Source organism: Globicephala melas, chromosome 19, assembly GCF_963455315.2.
Source record: "Globicephala melas chromosome 19, mGloMel1.2, whole genome shotgun sequence".
In the NCBI taxonomy this organism is placed as follows: domain Eukaryota; kingdom Metazoa; phylum Chordata; class Mammalia; order Artiodactyla; family Delphinidae; genus Globicephala; species Globicephala melas.
Window position 1 is genome coordinate 6,738,083 of NC_083332.1, and position 21,150 is coordinate 6,759,232.

The window sequence follows — 21,150 nt, forward strand, 5'->3', positions numbered from 1 at the left end:
TTTGTGCCTCCCCGCTTGCCCCCAAGCAGCGTCAGCTTCTCTGTTAGGAAAGCTCACCCCTTTGGTAAAAATAGAAAAGCCCTCACAGAGGGCAGAGGGCTTTTTTTCCTTCTCTTTTTTTCACAGCTCACAATAGTGTGTATTTGTTCAGCCATGTTTTATGAGAAACACCCAAAGTTCTGGTCTTCAGTAGCTTTGTTAACCGGGACAGACCCTGCAGAACTATCACTTTGTTTCATTTTGGTGCAGATGTATACATGTCCCAACCTGGGATTCTCTCTTCTCCATCCCCAGGGTCCTGGCTCAGGCCTTGGGCTCTTGGCCTAGACCGTCCCCCAGCCTCCTCCCAGCTGCCCCACCTCCAGCCTCTACTGCTCCAGTCCATCCCCCACCATGTTAGTCCCCCCCTCCCCCTGCCTTAAAGTCCCTCTGTGGCTCCCTCAGGATAAGGTCTGGCCATTCACGTGACATCGGTGGCTCTGCCAGCTTCTCCCATCACATCACATGGCACCATACATGAATGTGGTCACAGGTCCCCAAGACCACCCTCAGCTTCTGTGATTATCTGGAAGGACAGATCACAACTCAGCAAAGCTGTTATAGTTATGGTTTATTACAGCAAAACCAAAACAGGGTAAAATCAGTAAGGGGAGAAGGTATTCGGGGCAGAGTCCAGGAGAGACCAGGTGGAAGCTTCCAGTTGTCTTCTCCCAGGGGAGTCACACAGACAGGGCTTAATCCTCCAGCAGCAATGTGAGCACACACGGGACGTTGCCCACCAGGGAAGCCTTGCTGTCCAGGGTGGTTTTAGCTACAGTCATGCAGGCACCGTGTCACCTTCGTTATTCAGCCTCTAGCCCCCTCACAGGGCAAGCTGATACCGTGTGGCCTGGCCCACCTTAGAGACACTCTGTCAGGCAGGATGCTCCAAGGGCTTGGAGGTTCCCTCCCCAGAGCCGGGCAAGGGCCAGTCCTTTCTTTGGAATGTGCAGGGTTCAGCCCTGCCCCGCGCATGTTCTCCCTCCAGCCCATGCCGACAGCGTACTCAGGCCCCAGAGCCACACCTGCTGGTCAGCCTCTCTCTGCCTCCACCCGGACCCTCCTCCCTGTCTCCGGGCTGACCCCTCGTCCTTCAACGCTCAGCTCAGGCATCCGCTCCCACTACCTGTGACCCAGCCTTGCCCCTGCCTGCAGCCCTGGTACTGAAAACCCGACGTTTGCCGCGTCTCTGGCTGCCTTCAGGGTTTAGGTCATCTCGCTGGGCCTCACTCTCCTCGTTTGTCAGATGGACCTGCTGTCAGGAATAAGTGAGCCGTAACACACAGGGTGGGCTGGATCAGGACGTGTTCACCACTCCTTAGTAGGTCCCTGGCATCCAACGTGTTGGAAATAGATGAGGCGTTTAATAAATATAGAACCGTTAAACCAGACAAGGCCCCATGGGAGATTGTTTTTCTTGTGGTATAAAAAGCAAAGAACTTTCTATAAATGCTTTTCTGAAAAATTTTAGCTGCAGCTTATAAATAGCAGAAGCTCTCTCGAGTGAGGTCTTGAGAACTGAGACACGTGGGTGTAACAGTTCAGATGCTTCTGGCTGCTGGTAGCAGACCCAGCTCGAGGTGGCTCTGCAGTGAGCCGGGGGGTGTGAGCGTCTCTCGAGCAAGAAGGGAACTGGTGTAGGGCCGGGCGCCGGTGGTCCCAGAGGCTAAGGCACTTGCTGTGGCGAGAGTGAAGAGAGGCCTTTGTCAGAAGCCCCCAGAAGAGCTTTGTAAAAAGGCCAAGGTCATGATCCCGCCCCTGGAGAGAGACTGATGTTGGTGGTCTGATCAGCTTACATTTTGAGTGTATGTCCCAGGAGGTGGTGGGTCGGAGGCAGCCAAGTTGAGGTCTGCTGGCTCAGACCAGGCAGGCGCACCGGGAGGGCGGGCGGCCCCGGGCCCCTCTCCCCAGAAGCACATGGCTGTGTGGAGGAGACCGAACAAAACCAGGGGTCTGCGGTGGAAGGTGGAGGGGCAGCTACCTACGCAGAGGGAAGAGGAGACAGGACTGGCGGATGCCTTCTCTGGGCCAGGCACGCAGCCCCTGTCATGACCGTGTTTATTCTTCAACGTGTGAGGGGAGTATCCTCATTACAGGTGGGAAAACTGAGGCACAGAGCGGTTCAGGAGACACCTACGCCGGGCCCCACAGCTAGTGAGTAGCAGGAGCAGAGTTCAAGCCCAGGTCTTTTCTTCTTGCTCGGAGACCAACTTCGTGTCTGGAAACAGGGAGCTGTCTTGCAGCTGCTTTTAAATGGAAGGAAAATAAGCACATGAGGGTGTGGGGTGGAAGCTGGGTGCAGAACAGCCGCCATGCCCCCAAAGCAGGGCTGCTTGCCCTGTAGCCAGGATGGCGGGGGGTGCCCATTTGATGAAGTAGAGATGAAGAGGGCTTTTCAGTGCAGGGGCGAGGCTCTAGGGCCCACCGTGGGTTACTTCCGTCTGAGCCTCTCCTCCCCCATCTGTGTGCTGTGGCCATCATCCCGAGGACCTCGTAGGACAGGTGTGAAGTTGGCTGAGGAGGGGGTATGTATCACAGTGCTGTCGGGGCTGCCCCAGCACCACTCTCATTTTGACGCTGGAATGGATCATGCAGCCTGAGGCCCGCTGAAGAGTGGCAGCTGACCGTGAGTTCGTGTTAAACTTGAGGTCAGCCACAACCTCCAGGTCTTTTTCCTAAGCACTTCACAGCTGGTTTCACACCCACCCCCGGCCTCCCTCCCTTCCTCACCAGCTTCCAGGGGCTCGCCCCAGAGTGACGGTGCAGCGTGTGCCTGTGTGCAGCGACCGAGGTCATTAACACCATACCCACCTCCTTCCCGACTCGGCCATACTTCAGTGTCGTAGGGGCCACTGGCACTTCCCTGATGAGGGAGCTGAGTCTCAGGGAGCCCTGGGGAGTCACGGGGTCCCCCTTCATATCCGTCAGACACTTTCTACTCCCCAACTGTATTCGTGTCTTATATGGCTGTTCGCACAAATTATCACAAACTTATTAGCAGCTTAAAACAATGCACATTTATTCTCTGTATTTACGGACATCAGAGTCCAAAATCATTCTCACTGGGCTGAAATCAAGGAGAGCTGGTTCCTACTGGAGACTCCAGGGGAGATTCCTTTTCCTTGCCTTTTCCAGCTTCTAAAGGCCACCTGCATTCCTTGGCTTATGGCACCTTCCTCTATCTCCAAGTTAAAAATGCGTTACTCCAGTCTCTGCTTCCATCTTCAGATGGTCTCTTCTCTAGTCAAATCTCTTTCTGCTTCAATTTTATAAGGACACTCATGGTGACATTTAGGGCCCACTGTTTAACCCAGGATTATCTCCCCATTTCAAGATCCTTAATTTAATCACATCTGAAAATTCCTTCTGCCGCATACGGTAGTATATTCCCGGGTTCCGGGGAGTAGGACATGGGTGTCTTTATATTATATATATATATATAAAAATTTATTTATTTGTTTGTGGCCGCATTGGGTCTTTGTTGCTGCGCACAGGCTTTCTCTAGTTGCGGCGAGCGGGGGCTACTCTTCGTTGTGGTGCGCGGGCTTATCATTGCGGTGGCTTCTCTTGTTGCGGAGCACGGGCTCTAGGTGCGTGAGCTTCAGTAATTGTGGCACATGGGCTCAGTAGTTGTGGCTTGTGGACTCTAGAGTGCAGGCTCAGTAGTTGTGGCGCACGGGCTTAGTTGCTCTGCAGCATGTGGGATCTTCCCAGACCAGGGCTCGAACCCGTGTTCCCTGCATTGGCAGGCGGATTCTTAACCACTGTGCCACCAGGGAAGTCTGACATGGGTGTCTTTAGAGGACCACATCTTTGGTCCTGACCTGGCATGGTGTTATTTACACATGCCGACTCCCCTGCTTCCTTTAGCCCAGCCTGTGGTGTCCATCCCCTCCCCACACCCAAGTCACCTTTGGGGCAAGACAAGGTGTGATTGAGCACCAGCCTAGGGGAGGTTTGTTTGATTCAGTCACCCTATCTGTCCCACTCGAACTGTGATTCTAGAATCTGGCTACGCAAGTTCGCTGGTTCTTCAGAGTATATTTACACCCTGTAATATGAAGGTCTCTTTCAAAAACCAAGCTTATCAATTATGTGTCTATCATACAGATGGAATGAACATTTGGAAGCTACTGCAAATTAGCAAGGAGACCATCCACCTGTACTCCCACCAGCCAAAGACAGCCCCCAGTCACATGTCGGTGTATTTCTTTCCAACCCTCTTTGTTCAGAGTAGTTCTGTTTTTCTACAGCTAAGATCACACTGCAGTAGTAAATTTGCATTCTGCTTCCCTTTGTTGTCATTTCCTGCGTTTCTTTAATATAGTTAGAGGCCGTGTCAGTGGGTATAATGCAGATCTTCCCTTATATCTGATACCTAATTGATCCCCTAATTCTGTGCAGGGAAACGCCCTGTCATCTGGTGCCCGCGCTGGGTGAGGAGCTTCGTGGATCAGGCCCATGGCCTGGGGTCAGCTCCTGATAGGTCACCGCAGCCCTCTGAGCCCAGTTTCCTCATCTTGGACGTGAGGACATAACCCCTCCCGCCAGACAGTAGTGAGAGATCGTGTCCCTGAGCAGCCCGCCTGATGGTTGGTGCTCAGCGTGTGATCACTCAGGCCCACTGACCTTTTCCTCTCCAAGTCACCTTTGACTTTCCAGCTAACAGATGGCTCTGCTCAGAGCTTTTTCAGTTAGAAATTACGGAACTCAGTCAGCTTAAACTGAACAGGGCGTGCTGGCTCGTGGCACTTCTGAGGAAGACAGAGTGGGGCTGCTGAGCAGGACTGGATTTTCTGGGTCTCGCGCTCTCTCCCCTCCCTCCCTCCCTCCTGTGCTCTCTCTGGTGGCAGCTCATCACCTCCCAGTGCTCATCCTCTGTGCCCTGCACCTGCAGGTGGAGGAGGCCCCTCTGTAGCACCTGGAGAGAAACCCGGGGGAGATCTCTTGGCCGACTCGTGTCTCCATGTCCCCTTGAACCAGTCTCTGCGGCCGGGGACAGCAAGCGCACTGATTGAGCACTCGGGTCTCGTGCCCACCCCTGAGTTAGAAGGAGGGCGAGGGACTGCGCCAACATGCCCTGCATCCTCCTAAATGGTGTGGGGTATGCGCAGGGAGGGGCTTTGGCACCCAAGGCCCTGGCGTACGGCTCAGCTTCCCGGGGCCCGTCTCTCTGTGAGGTCCAGAAGGGCACGTGGGGGGTGGCACTGTGCCTAATCAGCCTACCCCCACCCACTTGCAGTCAGCAGGGAGGCCTGCGGAGCAGGTCCCAAAGGCGCTTGTGTGCCTCTAGCCCCGCTCGCCAGAAGCGCCTCGAATCCGACCTCCTCCTCGGGGGCTGAGGTCGGTTCAGGCGCCCGCTCTTCGGCCTTCCCCTCCTTGGCAGCAGGGCTCCCGCTGGTGCTGGCTGTGGCCATGAGCGGCCCAAGCACCTGCAGCTCCTAGTGCCTGACCCCCGGGACGGGCTGTGCATCCCGATCCTTCTTTACTAGCTCAGCAGGGCCTGGTTAGGCCACACATTGAGAAGAGGGTGGGTGGCTGCTTAATCAGAACTATCGAGTCCTGCCACCCTGCAGACGGATCCGTCATACCGCTGAGGCTGCCTTTCCAAAACTGTCATCTGATCATGTCACTTCCTCTGCTTTGAAAAATCTTTCCAAGGTTGCAGACACCGGTGGATTTGCTTTGGGAGCCGGAGTAGCTGCTGCCACCAGAGTCTGGAGCCATGAGCGGGTTTAATTTTGGAGGCACTGGGGCCCCCACAGGCGGGTTCACCTTTGGCGCTGCAAAGACAGCAACAACCACGCCTGCTACGGGGTTTTCTTTCTCCACGTCTGGCACCGGCGGGTTTAATTTTGGGACTCCCTCCCAGCCAGCCGCGAGCACCCCTTCCACCAGCCTGTTCTCACTCACCACCCAGGCTCCGGCGACACAGACCCCAGGATTCAGTTTTGGAACCACAACTCCTACAGCAGGAGCAACCGGATTTTCCTTAGGGATCAACAGCCCAAAGCTAAACTTGAGCGGCACAGCTGCCACCCCAGCCACGACGCAGCCCAGCAGCTTTGGGCTCGGCGGCAGCACCCTCACCAATGCCATCTCGAGCGCCGTCACGTCAGCCCAGGGCACGGCGCCCACCGGCTTTGTGTTTGGTCCTACCACCACGTCTGCTGCTCCGTCCACCACACCTGGGGGCTTCTCGTTCACGGGTGGAGGCACGTCCCAGACCGGGACCTCCGGCTTCAACATTGGCTCCATGGGGAGTTCGGCCCAGCCCACGGCCCTCACCGGGCTGCCCTTCACACCGGCCACGCCAGTGGCCACTGGAGCAGGGGCCACACAGCCGGCTGCTTCCGCACCCACCGCCACTACCGCCAGTGCTGGGCCCTCGCTCTTTGCCTCGCTGGCAAACGCTCCAGCCTCGTCTGCTGCCACCGGGCTCTCCCTTTGTGCCCCAGCCACCACGGCAGGGACGCCCGGAGTGGGGACGTTGGGCTTCAGCCTGAAGGCCCCTGGAGCAGCTTCCACCACCTCCACGGCAACGACCACCACCGCCACCACTGCCACCACCGGCTTCTCCTTGAATATAAAACCACTGGCTCCAGCTGGGATCCCCAGCAACACAGCGGCCTCCGGGACCACCCCAGCCGGCCCCAGTGCAGCCACCGGGGTGTCCACCAGCCCCGCGATGACCTACGCCCAGCTGGAGAGTCTGATCAACAAGTGGAGCCTGGAGCTGGAGGACCAGGAACGGCACTTCTTACAGCAGGCCACGCAGGTCAACGCCTGGGACCGCACGCTGATCGAGAACGGGGAGAAGATCACCACCCTCCACCGCGAGGTCGAGAAGGTGAAGCTGGACCAGAAGAGGCTGGACCAGGAGCTCGACTTCATCCTGTCTCAGCAGAAGGAGCTGGAGGACCTGCTGAGCCCGCTGGAGGAGTCGGTCAAGGAGCAGAGCGGGACGGTGTACCTGCAGCACGCCGACGAGGAGCGAGAGAAGACTTACAAGCTGGCCGAGAACATTGATGCACAGCTGAAGCGCATGGCCCAGGACCTCAAGGACATCATCGAGCATCTGAACACGTCAGGGGGCCCCGCCGACACCAGCGACCCGCTGCAGCAGATCTGCAAGATCCTCAACGCGCACATGGACTCGCTGCAGTGGATCGACCAGAACTCAGCCCTGCTGCAGAGGAAGGTGGAGGAGGTGACCAAGGTGTGCGAGGGACGCCGCAAGGAGCAGGAGCGCAGCTTCCGCATCACCTTCGACTGAGCCACTGCCCCGAGGGTGCACAGCGGGGCTGGGGACATGCAGTTACTGTCCCATTTGGGGTTGCAGTGAAATACATGTTTCTTTCTTTCTTTCAAACAGTCGTGCTGTTGAGAGAACTGTTCTGTGGTTAGACTTTCCACCTTAGCGAATAGAAAGGATTCTCAGAGCGCCGGTCCAGGCAGCAGCCTCACAGGTGTGGTGTTTGTGTGTCCTAGACTCTCTCCATCTACTACAACCACCCACCTCCAAGAGCTGGAGAAGCACTGAGCTGCCTGAGAACCACTTGTCTCCCAGCCGGGGTGCCACGTGGCCACCCTGTCCAACACACAGTCGTAGGTGCAGGGAGAAAAGACTACGGTTGAAGAATCTCCATCCTCAAGGAGCCAGCAGCCTGGTATAAGCGTAACCAGTATAGAGAAGTGACTTGTGAATGGAATGGACAGTGGGACCTAGAATTTCAAAGGAGGAGAGATAGGTCAGATGAGGGACTTGAATGAGGTGTTGAGAAAAGAGGTCTCACCTTGCCTGGCTGACACACCTCCTCGTCCTTGTCTCCTTGTCTCAGGCTTCTCCTCCGGGAAGCCCTCTCAGCCACCCTGAAGCTGGGTCAGGTGGCCGCCCTGCATCCTGCGGGCCCCACACCACACTGAGCTTGCGAGCTCACATCTTTGGTTACACTCGTCACACTGTATTGTGCCGACTGTTTACTTCTCTGCCTCGCCATTAGGTTGTGAGCCCCTGGGGGCAGGGACTGTTTCTTGTTCCCCTTGTGTCCTCGGCACAATTCCTGTCACACTTGTCAAACAGGTGAACAGTAGAGATGAAACCAGCATAAAACATTAGTCCACAGGATGCCTGTTAAGTGGCCAGGGTGCCAGAGGTGGCCACAGACTTGATTCTGAACCTCCCAAAGCCAAAGCAAACCTAGTCAGCTGCAGTGAGATAGACCCACGGTGTGCAGAAGGCAGAAGCCCGCCAGCTGTATCCCAGGTGTCTTTTGTATTTGTCTGTACACTCTGCTGCACTGAAATACCTACGGCTGTCTGTTGCGTTTCTAAATAAAATAAAGTTTATGGTGGAATAAAAAAGCTGCTGTTAATGTGGATAACTTAGAAGAAGGTTGGGAAAAGAGCAGGTTCCAGATCAAGTGGGATGCCATTTGTCTGAAATTCAGAAGCAAGCAAACCTAAACGCACTGCCGAGGCGTGCACACACGTACACACACACATACACGTGTTCACAGCGTGGCTTCCTCTGGTGCTGATGGCGGGAGAGGAGCAGGGGGGGAAACCCGTTATAGCTGGGTCATATCTTCCAGTACATGGAAATATCCAGTCATCTGTCACCATCCCCAAGGCGTGTCATCAGCGGCACTCCTCTCCCCGTTACCTGGGGCTGGCCGGAGGGTTCTAGTTGTGCTTCAACAGTGGGCAACAGGTAAGGCTGGGCTGCAGCTTTGTATCGGGTGATTTCCAGATACTGGCCTGACGCTCTCCCTCTGACCCTGGCCCCTGTAGGCGCTAGTGATGCCAAGCGCTCAGATCTTGCTCCTGGTTCAGGGCGTTGGAAGTCTGCCCTCCAGCCTCCCTCAGCCTGTGCCGCACTAAGCCGTGTTTTGGCTAAGGAGGGCCCAAGGACACTGGACATGTATGGGCCAGTTTCCCAAAGTCATGATCATGAGTCATTTCCTCAGGCCATCTTGGGCTTCTAAGAACCACTGTCCCATCCCAGCAGAAGCCATGGAAGAGGGACGGGAACGAGCTAGAGGAGGGAGACCTCGGCAACCCCAGTTGCTTCTCTCCGAAGCCTCCGGCCCCTGCAACAGTGGCCCTTTGTGCCGTCTGTGAGCCGTGACTTCATCCGGGACCCGTATCTGACTCCCTCACCTAAGCTGAGGAGGGATAGGGAGGCCTTGAGTCCCCTTAGAAAGTAGGAAGTAGTGTTTTACCTACATGTATTCATTCAGCATCCATCTTTGGAGCACCTACTACCTACCAGATCCTGATCTAGCATTGGGGTTTCAAAAATGGAACGACAGGGCTTCCCTGGTGGCGCAGTGGTTGAGAGTCCGCCTGCCGATGCAGGGGACACGGGTTCGTGCCCCGGTCTGGGAGGATCCCACAAGCCGGGGAGTGGCTGGGCCCGTGAGCCATGGCCGCTGAGCCTGCGCGTCCAGAGCCTGTGCTCCGCAACGGGAGAGGCCACAACAGCGAGAGGCCCGCGTACCGCAAAAAAAAAAAAAAAAGGAACGATAATTCTCTGCGCATGAGGTCACTGGCAGGGGCCACACAATCTCGATAAGAAAAAAAAAATTCCTTGAGCTTGCATTTCCAATGCATATACCTGTTACTTTGCATATTAAACATTAGTGGAGCTTAATTGCTTTCTTATAGTTGTATTTTTTTAAATAAAAACAAATTGAAGTTCTAGTATTTTCCTCCCACACCCCAGGGAATCTCGGCACCCCACTTTGAAGAACACAAGCGATTATAATAATTCGACACAACAGCTGTGCCAGAGTGGGGGCTCCCGTGCTTGGGCACCATGGGGGGAATAGCTCCAGTGGCTTCCTGGGGGAGCCAGGGGCGTTCCCAAGATTGCAATGGGGTCAGCAGCTGACTGGGTACCACCCTGCGGATGCTGGCTTCATTGTAATTGCAGTTTCCCTTTCTAGGAAGAAAACAGATGCATTTCCTTGTCAGTCCAGACAAATGGTCTCTCCTTAAGTTCCTCTTCATTAATTAACATGAAGACAAGCGTGGTGGCTAAATTCGCAGTCAGAGGCTTTTAAAGGTGAATCTCCCTCAGTAAGCTGTTACGGCATTTCTTCTCCTTGTTTAGGGGTAAGAGTGGCGACTGTGGGGTTATGGTTACGGCTCGCTTTTCATCTCCAAGACACCCTCAAACAACTGCCTCCGTTATGGCCCGGCCCTTTCCCCAGGATGATGCCCCTGCCTCATCTGGCACAGGTGGGGATCAAAGAGTCAGATGTTGGGGCTTCCCTGGTGGCACAGTGGTTGAGAGTCCGCCTGCCGATCCAGGGGACACGGGTTCGTGCCCCAGTCCGGGAAGATCCCACATGCCACGGAGCGGCTGGGCCGGTGAGCCATGGCCACTGAGCCTGCATGTCCGGAGCCTGTGCTCCGCAACGGGAGAGGCCACAACAGTGAGAGGCCCGCGTACCTCAAAAAAAAAAAAAAAAAAAAAAAGGAGTCAGATGTTTGAAACAACCAGAGATTTCCAGAGGTCAAGCAGCCTTGATCTCCAAAGGGAAGTTGAAACAAATGAGTCTCAAGCAGTGGTGTGCTGGTAGCAGTCAGCCCTCCAGGGTCAGGGAAAGCCCTGACCGATAGCATATGCCCATTCCCATGGTGTAAATTCTCCCACTGTGGCTGATTTCAAGCCATCAAGATGAAGTCACCAAACACAAATTTGTGAAATTGACACACACTGTGTAGATGCAACTAATTCACCTCAAGAGTATATATGTAATAGTAAAAGGTAATCAGATAATTAAGGGATGAATTTTGAGTAAATAAAATTAATTGTAAATATTTTAATAATGGCTCGCAAAGCAAAACCAAAAAAGAGATCCGAAGATTAAATGGTCGGCTCTCGTGAATAGGTGTGAGCCAGCTCCAGCACACCACTGCTCCCAGGGTTTTCAATCGACCTCAAAATTGCCTTGGTGCTTTAAAAGTCTGCCCTCAGACCAGCAGCTCTCTGCAGAACTTCCCAGGAACAAAATCCCTCACTCTCAGAAGTCAGGTCTGCTTGTGGACACCAGCCAACCCCCAGCCAGACATAACTGTCCTGAGCCGCCCCTGGGCCTCTCCCACAGCCCTCACACACCTTGGCACTGGTCACTTCACACTCCAGAGACCCACCTGGGCGCTACCCACACCTTACCTCCAGACACCATCCTGGTTCAACCCCATGACCTGCTGAGATTTCCCCGAGGCAGAGCCCAGGTGTGCTGCTCTGCTAGGCTCAGGCCTAGCCTGGGGCCATGGGGCCACATCAGACCCCACCCTGGGTTATAAGAACATAGACCCCCAAATCCACTGAACTGAAAGTGACACTTCCTGTCAAAGATACTCAGTATCACTCAGGTGCAGTGTGGGCTCTGTGAATGTTGATTCAAACCAACTGTTAAAAGAAAAAAAAGTTTTGATGGGACTTCTCTGGTTGGTCCAGTGGTTGAGACTACGTGCTACCAGTGCAGGGGACACAGGTTCGATCCCTGGTCAGGGAACTAAGATCCTGCATGCCGCATGGCGTGGCCCAAAGAAAAAAAAAACACGTTTTGAGATAATCAGGGAAGTGTAAGCATTGATTTAATATCATTTTTAAATATGATAATGGTATTGGAGTTTTATTTTTGAAAAGGCAAATAAGTTCTTATCTTTTTTAAATTAATTTTTATTGGAGTATAGTTGATTTACAATGTTGTGTTATTTTGTGCTATACAGCAAAGTGAATCAGTTTTACATATACATAAATCCACTCTTTTAGATTCTATTCACATATGTCATTACAGAGTACTGAGTTCCCTGGGCCATACAGTAGGTCCTTATTAGTTATCTGTTTTATATATAGCAGTGTATATATGTCAGTCCCAAACTCCCAATTTATCCCTCCCACCAAGTTCTGTTCTTTTAGCGCAGAGGTTGGCAAACTGTGACCCCACTTCCCATTTTTGTAAGTAAAGTTTTACTGGAACACAGCCACACCCATCCATTTACGTGCTGTGACTGCTAGGAGGACAGAGTTGAGTAGGCGAGGTGGAGACCACGTGGCCCCAAAAGTCTCAGATGTTTATAGAAAAAGTTTGCCAACTTCTGTCTTACAGAAACATCCTCAAGTATTCACCTACAAAAATGATAATATGTCTGGGGTTTGCTGTAAAATAATCAGTGGGGGACGGAGAAAGTGTAAATGAAACAAGATAGGCTATGAGGCGATGAATGCACCTGGCTTCATCATCCTAGTCTGTTTTTATATATGTTTGAAATTTTCCGTAATAAAAAACTTTCGAGAAAGGGGCATCTGCGCTCCACAGCCTCCCAACTGCTCTGATCCCACACCAGGACCCTGGCATCTCTGGTCTAACAAGGGAATCAGGACAGAGCCAGCACTACTCAGCCCGGTTTCACATATGCCCAACGATGACTTCTGTCCCGGGCTAACCAGAAAGGCCATGGGCGCTGAGAGAGCCCGCCAGAGCCAGCCATGCTGTGAGTGCCCCCCCATCAGAGCCCTGGGGTTCTGGAAACTGGGGAAGGAGGGGCAAGGGGGCTCTGAGGGAAGGGGGCCCCTGTCTAGGGGTCAGGCCAGGGATCAGGGCCTCAAGTAGGTCTGTCCTCTGCCCTCTGCACCCCTCCCCATCCAGGTCTGGACCCCCGACTTCTGTCTGGGGCCCTTGGCATCCCCTGGGTAGGCCCTGCCCTCCTCTGAGACTCGGGGAAAGTTTTCATACTGACCACTCAGGGTCTTTGGACTGACTCAGAGGAAAGAATATATATAAGGCACTAGCCCTGTCCGTTGCCCATCTCTGTGGCCACCATCACTAGTAGCTGCCCTGAGGGGCCACAGAGGGCCCCCAGGGGAGGGCGGGAGCGGGGCCAGGTCTCTGGCTGCTTCGGATGTGACCTAACCCCGTTAGAACTGTCATTGTGGTTCTAGAAGCCAGCCAAATAAGGTAGGGTTTTCTCCCTAGAGACAATTTTTACCTGAAAGGGTTGAAAAAGCCCCAGGTCTTTCCCACCATCTGCCCCCACCCTCAGTTCTCACTGTGTGTCTGTATCTCCTACTCACAAGCTTAGGAAACCTAACCTAATCCAAACCACTCTTTGACCCTAATTCATACCCTAATACTGTAAATTCAGCCCTAACACCAATCTCTGATTTTATCAGGAATGAGTCTGGAAGATCCAGTCATTTCTACCAAAGCAACCCCCAAATTACTCATAATCTCTTGACCCCAAAACAACCTTTGGTGTACGGCCTTCCAGCATGTCTCTTCCTGCCAACTGGACTGTGGACCGTATCTGGCCGCTCTTGGGTGTTCCACCCAGCATCAACCAAACCCTAAGCCGGGGCGATTCTGCCTCCCCTTCCTCTGGGAATGGTTGGCGATGTCTAGAGACATTTGTAGCTGTTAAGCCTGGAGGGGCAAGTGCTACTGGCATCTAGTGGGTAGAGGCCAGTGATGCTACTCAACGTCCTACAATGCACAGGACCTTCCTCACAAAAACGGTCCCAACTGCATAGCACCGACACGGAGAGCCCCTACCCCGGCCCCATCCCCGGTCCACAAGCCTGAGCTAACCGAGTGTTAGCCATCCTGGAGCCGGGCTGCTGGGAGCAAACACAGGTTCTGCCCCTTAGCTGGTGCCTGATCTGGGCCCCAGTTTTCTCCACTGTAAAATGGGGACAGCTCAACCCACCCTGTCAGAGTTGTCACTGGAGTCAATGAAGTAGAACGTGTAGCGTGTTGGGCACGCGGTACTCAGCAGGACCCACTGTCACTTTATCAGCATCCAGGAGGCCGAGCAGGCCTTGCCCTCTTAGCCTCCGAGAGTCCTGCTCGCCTCCCCACCTGACTCCTTGCATGGGGTCTCTGGGGTAAGGCTGCACGCCTTCCACAGAGTCCAGGGGGTGAACTGGGGGTGTGCCCGGAGCCGGGGGGACTGTGAACAGAGACCCTGTGCAGGAGAGACCAGGGGGTCAACCCAGGGACCCCAGGAGGGCCCCCCTAGATGCTCCGCGACCAACACTCCTTGCCCAGACATGCCCTGGGAGCCCCTTGGCTCTGCTGCCTCCATCCCTTTCTGCTTCCATGTTCTTGAGGCTCCCTTTCTCTGTGTGGGACATTGCCATGAGGCCGTAGAGCAGAGGGGCCTCTGGGAAGGGGACGGGGTGGGGGCAGGGACCTGGGATCAGGTGGACTCCCAGCTCTGCTGTTTCCCACTGTGGGACCCCGGGCAAGTGCCTTCCCCGCCGCGGGCCAGGTTCCCCTCCCTCACAAGGTGTGTAAGGTCCTGACGCGATGGCACGCCAACCCTCTACGTCATTGTGAATAAAGCAGGCGGGGTCTGCGATGGGAAGGCCTGCCAGCTCTGAGGCCTGTGCAAGTCCTGGGGTCCACCCCTGCCCAGCCCCTGGCCACCTCTGAGCCTCAGATTCCTCCTCTACCCAGGGCAGAGCTCTGAGCACAGGCCACCTCAGAGAGCGGCAACCCTCTCGCTGCTGGTTTTTGCTGACTCGCGCCCTTGGCTTTCTCTTAGTGTCCAGCTCACTGATTTTGTTTCCTTCTTGGCCACCGCCTTCCCACCCACATCAGATGTTTTCTGACTCACTGGTATGCACCCCCTCCAACCCCGTACCTCCATCAAACCACATCCCTTTTTGATTTACTGTTTGGATTTTCCCAACTGGTTGCTGCAGAGCACCTGCTGCCCTCTGGCTTTCCTTCTTACCACTCGCCTGGTGCTCTCTCCTCCAACCCCCAGAAAAATCCCCAAGATTGCCTCTGCCCACCCCCTTCAAGGGACCCACCATAGGTCCCCTTGGCTGAAGTCCCAAAGCCATGAGCCCCGCAGGGGCTCCTTGGAGCCGGGTCACCCTGTTCCCACTGCCTGCCCCTCGCCCCTGAGGAGAAAAGGGCCCACGGACAGTGGGTGGCGATGGCCAAAGCCAGGGAGAGAGACAGAAGCACTCGACGCTTTCTCCTAGGTGCCCCCCGCCGAAGCCCTAGCCTGAGCCGAGCGTCACAGTGGTTCTCAGCGCAGGGGGGACGGGCTCCTTGTGCAGGGCTGGGGTTGAGGGGGCCTTCACTGAATCCCTCTAGCACCCCCCGCGGCGGCAGCAGCTGGCATTTCCTAAGAAGCAGCTTCTAGTACTGACCCGGCTGCTGTTCCCAGGGCCCCGACCTGGATTCACTGCCTACTCCCACCAGCACAGGAGCGGCCCCCACCTTGACAGATGACACTGGAGCCAAAGAGAGGGGAAGGCCTGCTCCAAGTCCCCCCTGGCAGGTGCCAGACTCAGGACCCAGGCAGGCTGGCCCAGAGCTCGTGCCACCGACCACGAGCTGCTGCCTGTGAGTCCCCTGCTGTGCCCGTTTCACTGAGCTCAGAGCGGCCATGTGGCGGGGGCCAGCGAGGGCCCTCCAGAGCACAGGGACGGCTGACACAGAGAAGGACTCAGAGGCTGTCGCAGGGCACACGCAGTCCCAAGGCCAGAGGCCGCCTCTCCCCCTGCTCTGAGAATGAAAGAGGCAGAGAGGGCAGAGAAGAGGGCAGACACAGGGGCCCTGCGATCAGATCAGGGGGACCAAGGGCTCGGGCAGGCCAGACTGATTTGCTTCCTCCCAACCCCTTCCCCCGCTGCCACGCCCCCTCCAGCCTCAACTAGACTCTGAGCATCTGACCCGCCCCCAAGGAAAGGAGTTTCATTTCCCACAGCTCCATTTCCCAAGAGGGAGGGGAGGGCGGGGTTCGGCTCAGTTTAAGGGCCGAGACGGGGGACTCGGCAGACAGGCGGAGGGGACAGAGGAGAGAGGAGGTGCTAATGCCTGCGGAGGCCGAGGTAGCGAGGAGGCTGCAGAGAGACTGGGCCCCACAGAAACAGACGGGGAGACAGGGCTGAGCAGGGCAGATAAGGGAGAAACAGGGAGACCCAGAGGAGGTGAGAGAAAGGCGGGACAGAGAAGAGAGACAGGAGAGGAGGGCAGACAGGTGAGCAGAGACCAGGAGCCGGCTAGCCCGGGACCAGGGGACACACACGTGTAGAGAGACCAGGGCCATAGTGGGGAGGGCTGAGGTGGGCGCGGGGCAGCCCACAGTGGGCCAGGCTGGGGGGGACACAGGCTCCTGTCATAGTGGCCCTGCTTCCCCTCCAACCCAGACAACATCTCCCCCAGAGAGACATGGACTCCTTGGGTAAGTAAGCAGCGGAGGGAGCAGAAGCCGCTTTTCTCTCCCCACATACCCGCTGAGCTGCCCGCTGACCCTGTCCTTCTTCCTCCCAGCCTGGCGCCTCCTCGCCCTGGTCCCCATCCTCCTCAGCCTGGCGGCCTCCCTGGACTGGCAAACTGCCCAGAGCCGCGACCCCTTCGAGAAATGTATGCGAGACCCCGACTATGAGCAGCTGCTCAGAGTCCTGACCTTGGGTCTCAATCGGACCTCGAAGCCCCAGAGGGTGACTGTGGTTGGTGCAGGCGTGGCTGGGTTGTTGGCCGCCAAGGTGCTCAGCGATGCTGGACACAAGGTGAGAAGTGCTGCTTGCTGTCTACCTTGAGTCTTTCCTGCTGTGGCTGGGAGTCCTGGGTACAGGGACCTGGCCATGTCCCTGTTGAGGGGTGGGGGTGATGGGAGGCGGAGAGAGGGAGCTATGCTTTCCTTGTGGTCAGGGGAGCGAGGCCTGGAACCCTCTGCTCTAACATGAAACCCAGAGGGAACATGTGTCTGTGCTGAGGGCTTTGACTTTCCCTGCCCCACTCTCATCCTGGAGGAAAGTCCCTTGAAACCTCTTCCAACTTCCTGGGGGGAATTTGTGTTGGTGGAGATGGAAACTCCGCATAAGGGGGAGTGCCCCCTGAAGTCTAACCACTGTCCCTCCCACTGAAATCCAAGAATGAGTATGGGCCAGGCCAATGGCTTCAGTACACACAAGAAATCTCCCCACTCCCTGAGCTGGGAAGTCCCTCTGAAATCTGGCCAGCGGCCTTCCTGCTGCAGTCTGGAAATTGTCACATTGTACATGTTCACTATGACTTTCTGTTCTCCCACCAGCCCCTCCCACCTCCCCATAAAAAAAGATCCTTCTTTCATCTCCATCCGTGCTGCTGTGGGGATGGAAGATTGGGTGGGTGTGGGGTGTGGGCTGCGACAGGGTGGAGATGGGGAGTCAGTGGGAGGAGCTAAAGCACCTGCTTGCTGCCCATCGTCCCTCAGGTCACCATCCTGGAGGCAGACAGCAGGATCGGGGGCCGAATCTTCACCTACCGGGACCGGAAGACCGGCTGGATCGGGGAGCTGGGAGCCATGCGCATGCCCAGCTCGCACAGGTGGGGCCTGACCTGGGGGCCAGGCAGGCGCAGGGCCACCCCAGCCCCTACCTCTGAGCCCAGTCTCAACCAGATTCCCAACTCAATCACTGCTCCAGTGCCAGCACGAACCTCAACTCTGACCCCAAACCTGGCGCCCCAGTAAAGTCAGGCCTAGACCCAACCTCCAGCTCTGTCCTTTTCCTGACTGACACTTCCGGGCCTCCCGGCTCCAGCCCCACCACTGAACCCCTGAAGTGCTCAGGCCACTGCGTCCAGCCCTTCCAGACCCCCAGCTCTATCTTCCCCGACCCTGGTCCTTTCCCCATCCCCAGCTCCCACCCCCATCCAACACAGCTCTGTCCCCATTCCTACTTGATCCCCAGTGAAAGCCACCTCCCCCTCCAAACCCAGTCCTGAAGTGCGCCGCCCTCAGCCTTCCAGCCTTGTTCCCCTTTCATTCCTGTCCCTGGCACTGAGGACCCCCAGTCTAGCCCGGCTCCAGCCTCATGCCCAGCCCCAAGCCCCGTCCCCAGCTGCCCCACCCACCCGCTTCCCTTCTCCAAGCCCCACTGGGGAGAGGGGCCCTCACCTCCCCCGCCCGACCCTCACCAGCGGCTCCCACTCCCTCAGGATCCTCCATGCGCTCTGCAAGAGCCTGGGACTCAATCTGACCAAATTCACCCAGTACGACGAGAACACGTGGACGGAGGTGCACGAGGTGAAGCTGCGGAACTACGTGGTGGAGAAGATGCCTGAGAAGCTGGGCTACAAGCTGCATCCCAAGGAGAAGGGCCACTCGCCCGAAGAAATCTACCAGATGGCTCTCAACAGGGTAGGCGCGTCCGCGAGCCCTGCAGCCCTGTCCCCCTGCCCCTGTCCTCCACGCTGTGGTGTCCCATGCCCTTTCCTCCTCCTGGCCTAGCTTTCCTTTTCCCATTCCTTCTGGTTTCCCATCACTGGCTCTTCCATCTTTAGTTTCCCCATAAGCCCTGATGATCCCCATCTCCCATCCCCTTCTCACTCACACACTGGCCAGAACAACCTCACCTTTCTACACCTTTGGGGTTTTTGTTGGTTTGTTTTGGGTTTTTTTAGGCTGCGTCATTCGGCCCGTGGGACGTGGGATCTTAGTTCCCCGACTAGGGATTGAATCCATGCCCCCTGCATTGGGAGCTCAGAGTCTTAACCACTGGACCGCCAGGGAAGTCCCTCTACACCTTTGGTTTAAACTATGATCTGTGGGCTTGTTTTCCAAGTCCATCTTCTGAGACCCAGACCTATGTCTGTCTCCCCCTGGCCATCCCCCAGGACCCTCCAGCTCCCACTGAGCTCGGCGGCAGCTTCCCTGAACCCACTTGGATTCCTGGGTTCCCCATCTCACAACAGTGCCATCATCACCACCCCCAGTCACGAAGCAGAGCTCCAGGGGCCATCCTCGCTTCCTGCCTTCCCTGTCAGGCCCCAGCTCCATCCGTCCTGCCCTCAACTGCCTCACACTGTTCCTACCTCTCTGTCCCCCCAGCTCCAGCCCCAGCTCAGGCCTGGACCTCTCCCTGCATCCTCACCCTGGCCCACCCTGCTCACAGCCCCCTATGCTCCCTAGCACCTCAGCCTCAGTTTGAAGCCCTGAGCAGTCTGGTCTCTCCCACTCCTTTAGCCCCATCTTCTCTCCAAGAAATTTTTATTGCCCACCCCAAACTCTCATGGTGGCCCAAACACCTTCAGCTCTGTACTCCTTCGTTTGCACTATGCTTGTCCACCGTCCCACACCCATGCCACTGACCCTGCCTGGAAGGCCTTTTCCTTTTCCCACCCAGGGAACCCTTTTCATCCCTCAAGAACCAGCTCCAGTGTCCCCTCCTCCAGGCAGCCTTCTCTGATGCCCTCAGGGAGGAGCCAGCCTAAGCCTCCTATGGGAGCTCCTAATTGTCCATCTCCTCTCGTGGACCAGGGTGGGCACTTAGTCCAGGCCATTTCTGTGCCCTGGCAGTGCCCAGTTTAAGGAGCCTAGGGAAATGTGAGGGGAAGGGTGAGTGAATGAGTGAGTGAGTGAGTGAAGGGACACCTCCTTTGGGGAGTTCCCTGGCCACAAGAGAGAAGCCAGGTGGACAAAGGAGAGGGCTGAAAACAGAGGGCAGCGAGGCTTCCGGGAGGGGATGAGGCTTGAACAAAGTGGTGAATGATGACCAGTTGGGTGCCCGGCAAAGATGAGGGGGGTGAGCAAGTGCAGGGGCGTGGAGGTGGGGGAGACCCAAGGGTGGTCTGAGCACTGGACACTGTGCTGCAGACCTGAAGCTGCCCTAAAAGATGGTGACCGAGGGGCTGGCAGGGGCCTTGAACGGCAGGCTGAGGGCTGGAACTCTGCGGCTCCAGGCACTGGGGAGCCACAGAAGGCTGTGGGCAGGCGAGGCGCCGCGAACAAACCCCCGTGAGCAGTCATGCCCTGTCAGGGCTGATGGGTGGGTGGCAGAAGAGACTCCACTTCCATCTGCGCCCACAACGATCCAGGCGACAGATAATTACCGTCCATAAGGACACAGCGCTGACTGAGACAAATAATTACTGTCCATAAGGACACAGCGCATGGAGCGCACAGGCTGGGACAGAGGCAGACAAAATAACACCCAACCAGGATGAGTGTGACATTGTCCGGTGGACCGAACGCCCGGGGAATGAGGGGTAGCAATGACTCAGGAGGACTTCCCAGGGTGGTGCCATAGTTGCGGTGGAGGGCAAGGCTGAGGGCCGAGCACGGGCAACGTCCTGGCAGCTTGAACAAGAGAGGTAAATGGCCGGCCGTGAGCAGGAGCAGGAAGAGAAGCCCGGTTTGGACCCCAGGTGGGGCCTCCCCGGTCCTATCCCCACAGCTCAGCGCCACTGCTTGTCCCTCCACAGGCCATCGAAGATCTCAGGACACTGGGCTGCAGAAAGGCAATGATGAAGTTTGAAAGGCACACGCTCCTGGTGAGTGAGGGCCTCGGTGTCGCTGTCTGAGAAACGATGACAAGGAGGGTGTCCATGGGGCCTTGGGCGGGGAGTCAGAAGGCAGGAAACTGGGACCCCGGGCCTGCCACCTCCTCCCTGCTTGACGGGGCTGGACACGCCCCTCTTGGGGCTTCGGTTTCCCTCATCTGTCCCAAGGTGGGGGGGGCCGTATCGCTGAGGTCCAGGGAACCGCACTAAGCACGGCTGTGTCACTGAACTAAGTAAGAGGCTCCGCAGGGAGCGGCCCCGTGGGAGGGGGTACGGAGCCAGCAGGTGCAGCCTGCCTGGGCCCTGACCTGGGTGGGCCACGCCATCCCCCAGGAATACCTCCTCGGGGAGGGGAACCTGAGCCAGCCTGCCGTTCGGCTCCTGGGAGACGTGATGTCCAAGGACGGCTTCTTCTATCTCAACTTCGCCGAGGCCCTGCGGGCTCACAGCTGCCTCAGCGACCGGCTCCGGTGAGGCGGCGGGCTGGACAGACGCGGGGGGGGGGGGGGGGCGGGGGGGGCGATGGGGCGAGTACGGAGTGGGCGGGGCTGGCGGGGGGGGCGCGGCCTGTAGATATGGGGGCAGGGGCCCAGGGGGCGGAGAGAGGCGCGCTGGGTCCCGCCACACTCGCCCCCGCATCCCGGTTCCTCCAGGGGAAGAAAGGTACCTGGAGAGTGGCGTGGCCCTGAGGGGATGAGGCGGGGTTCCCGGGTCACACCGCTCAGCTCCCGGGCCTCGGAGGGCCATCGGGGACTGACGAGGGCGGGGTAGATGAAGGGGTGGGATTAGAGGCAACCGGCAAGTGAGA

The 21,150-nt window shown here is 56.7% G+C and overlaps 2 protein-coding genes across 4 annotated transcripts in view; both read left to right on the forward strand.

Moving 5' to 3' along the window:
• Positions 1-8,421, forward strand: part of NUP62 (nucleoporin 62) — a 25,131-nt gene extending 16,710 nt beyond the window's left edge. Inside the window, exon 2 of the mRNA XM_030849908.2 lies at positions 5,701-8,421. Within this exon, the coding sequence (XP_030705768.1) occupies positions 5,765-7,315 (1,551 nt within the window). The 5' untranslated portion in view covers positions 5,701-5,764 and the 3' untranslated portion in view covers positions 7,316-8,421. The remainder of the gene's footprint in view (positions 1-5,700) is intronic.
• The window catches only part of IL4I1 (interleukin 4 induced 1), a 50,224-nt gene that overhangs the window by 16,800 nt on the left and 12,274 nt on the right, over positions 1-21,150 (forward strand). The window contains exons 1-6 of one of the 3 annotated variants that reach the window (XR_011376984.1): positions 9,858-10,108; positions 16,350-16,588; positions 17,275-17,387; positions 18,000-18,201; positions 20,265-20,333; positions 20,676-20,812. Coding sequence is in view for 2 of the 3 variants with exons in the window: in XM_070044270.1 (XP_069900371.1) it covers positions 12,474-12,552; positions 16,350-16,588; positions 17,275-17,387; positions 18,000-18,201; positions 20,265-20,333; positions 20,676-20,812 (839 nt within the window). In the remaining variant the exon portion in view is untranslated. Of the gene's footprint in view, positions 1-9,857; positions 10,109-12,458; positions 12,553-16,349; positions 16,589-17,274; positions 17,388-17,999; positions 18,202-20,264; positions 20,334-20,675; positions 20,813-21,150 lie in introns of those variants that run through there. The other 2 variants (XM_070044270.1, XM_060289696.1) reach the window with 2 other exon arrangements.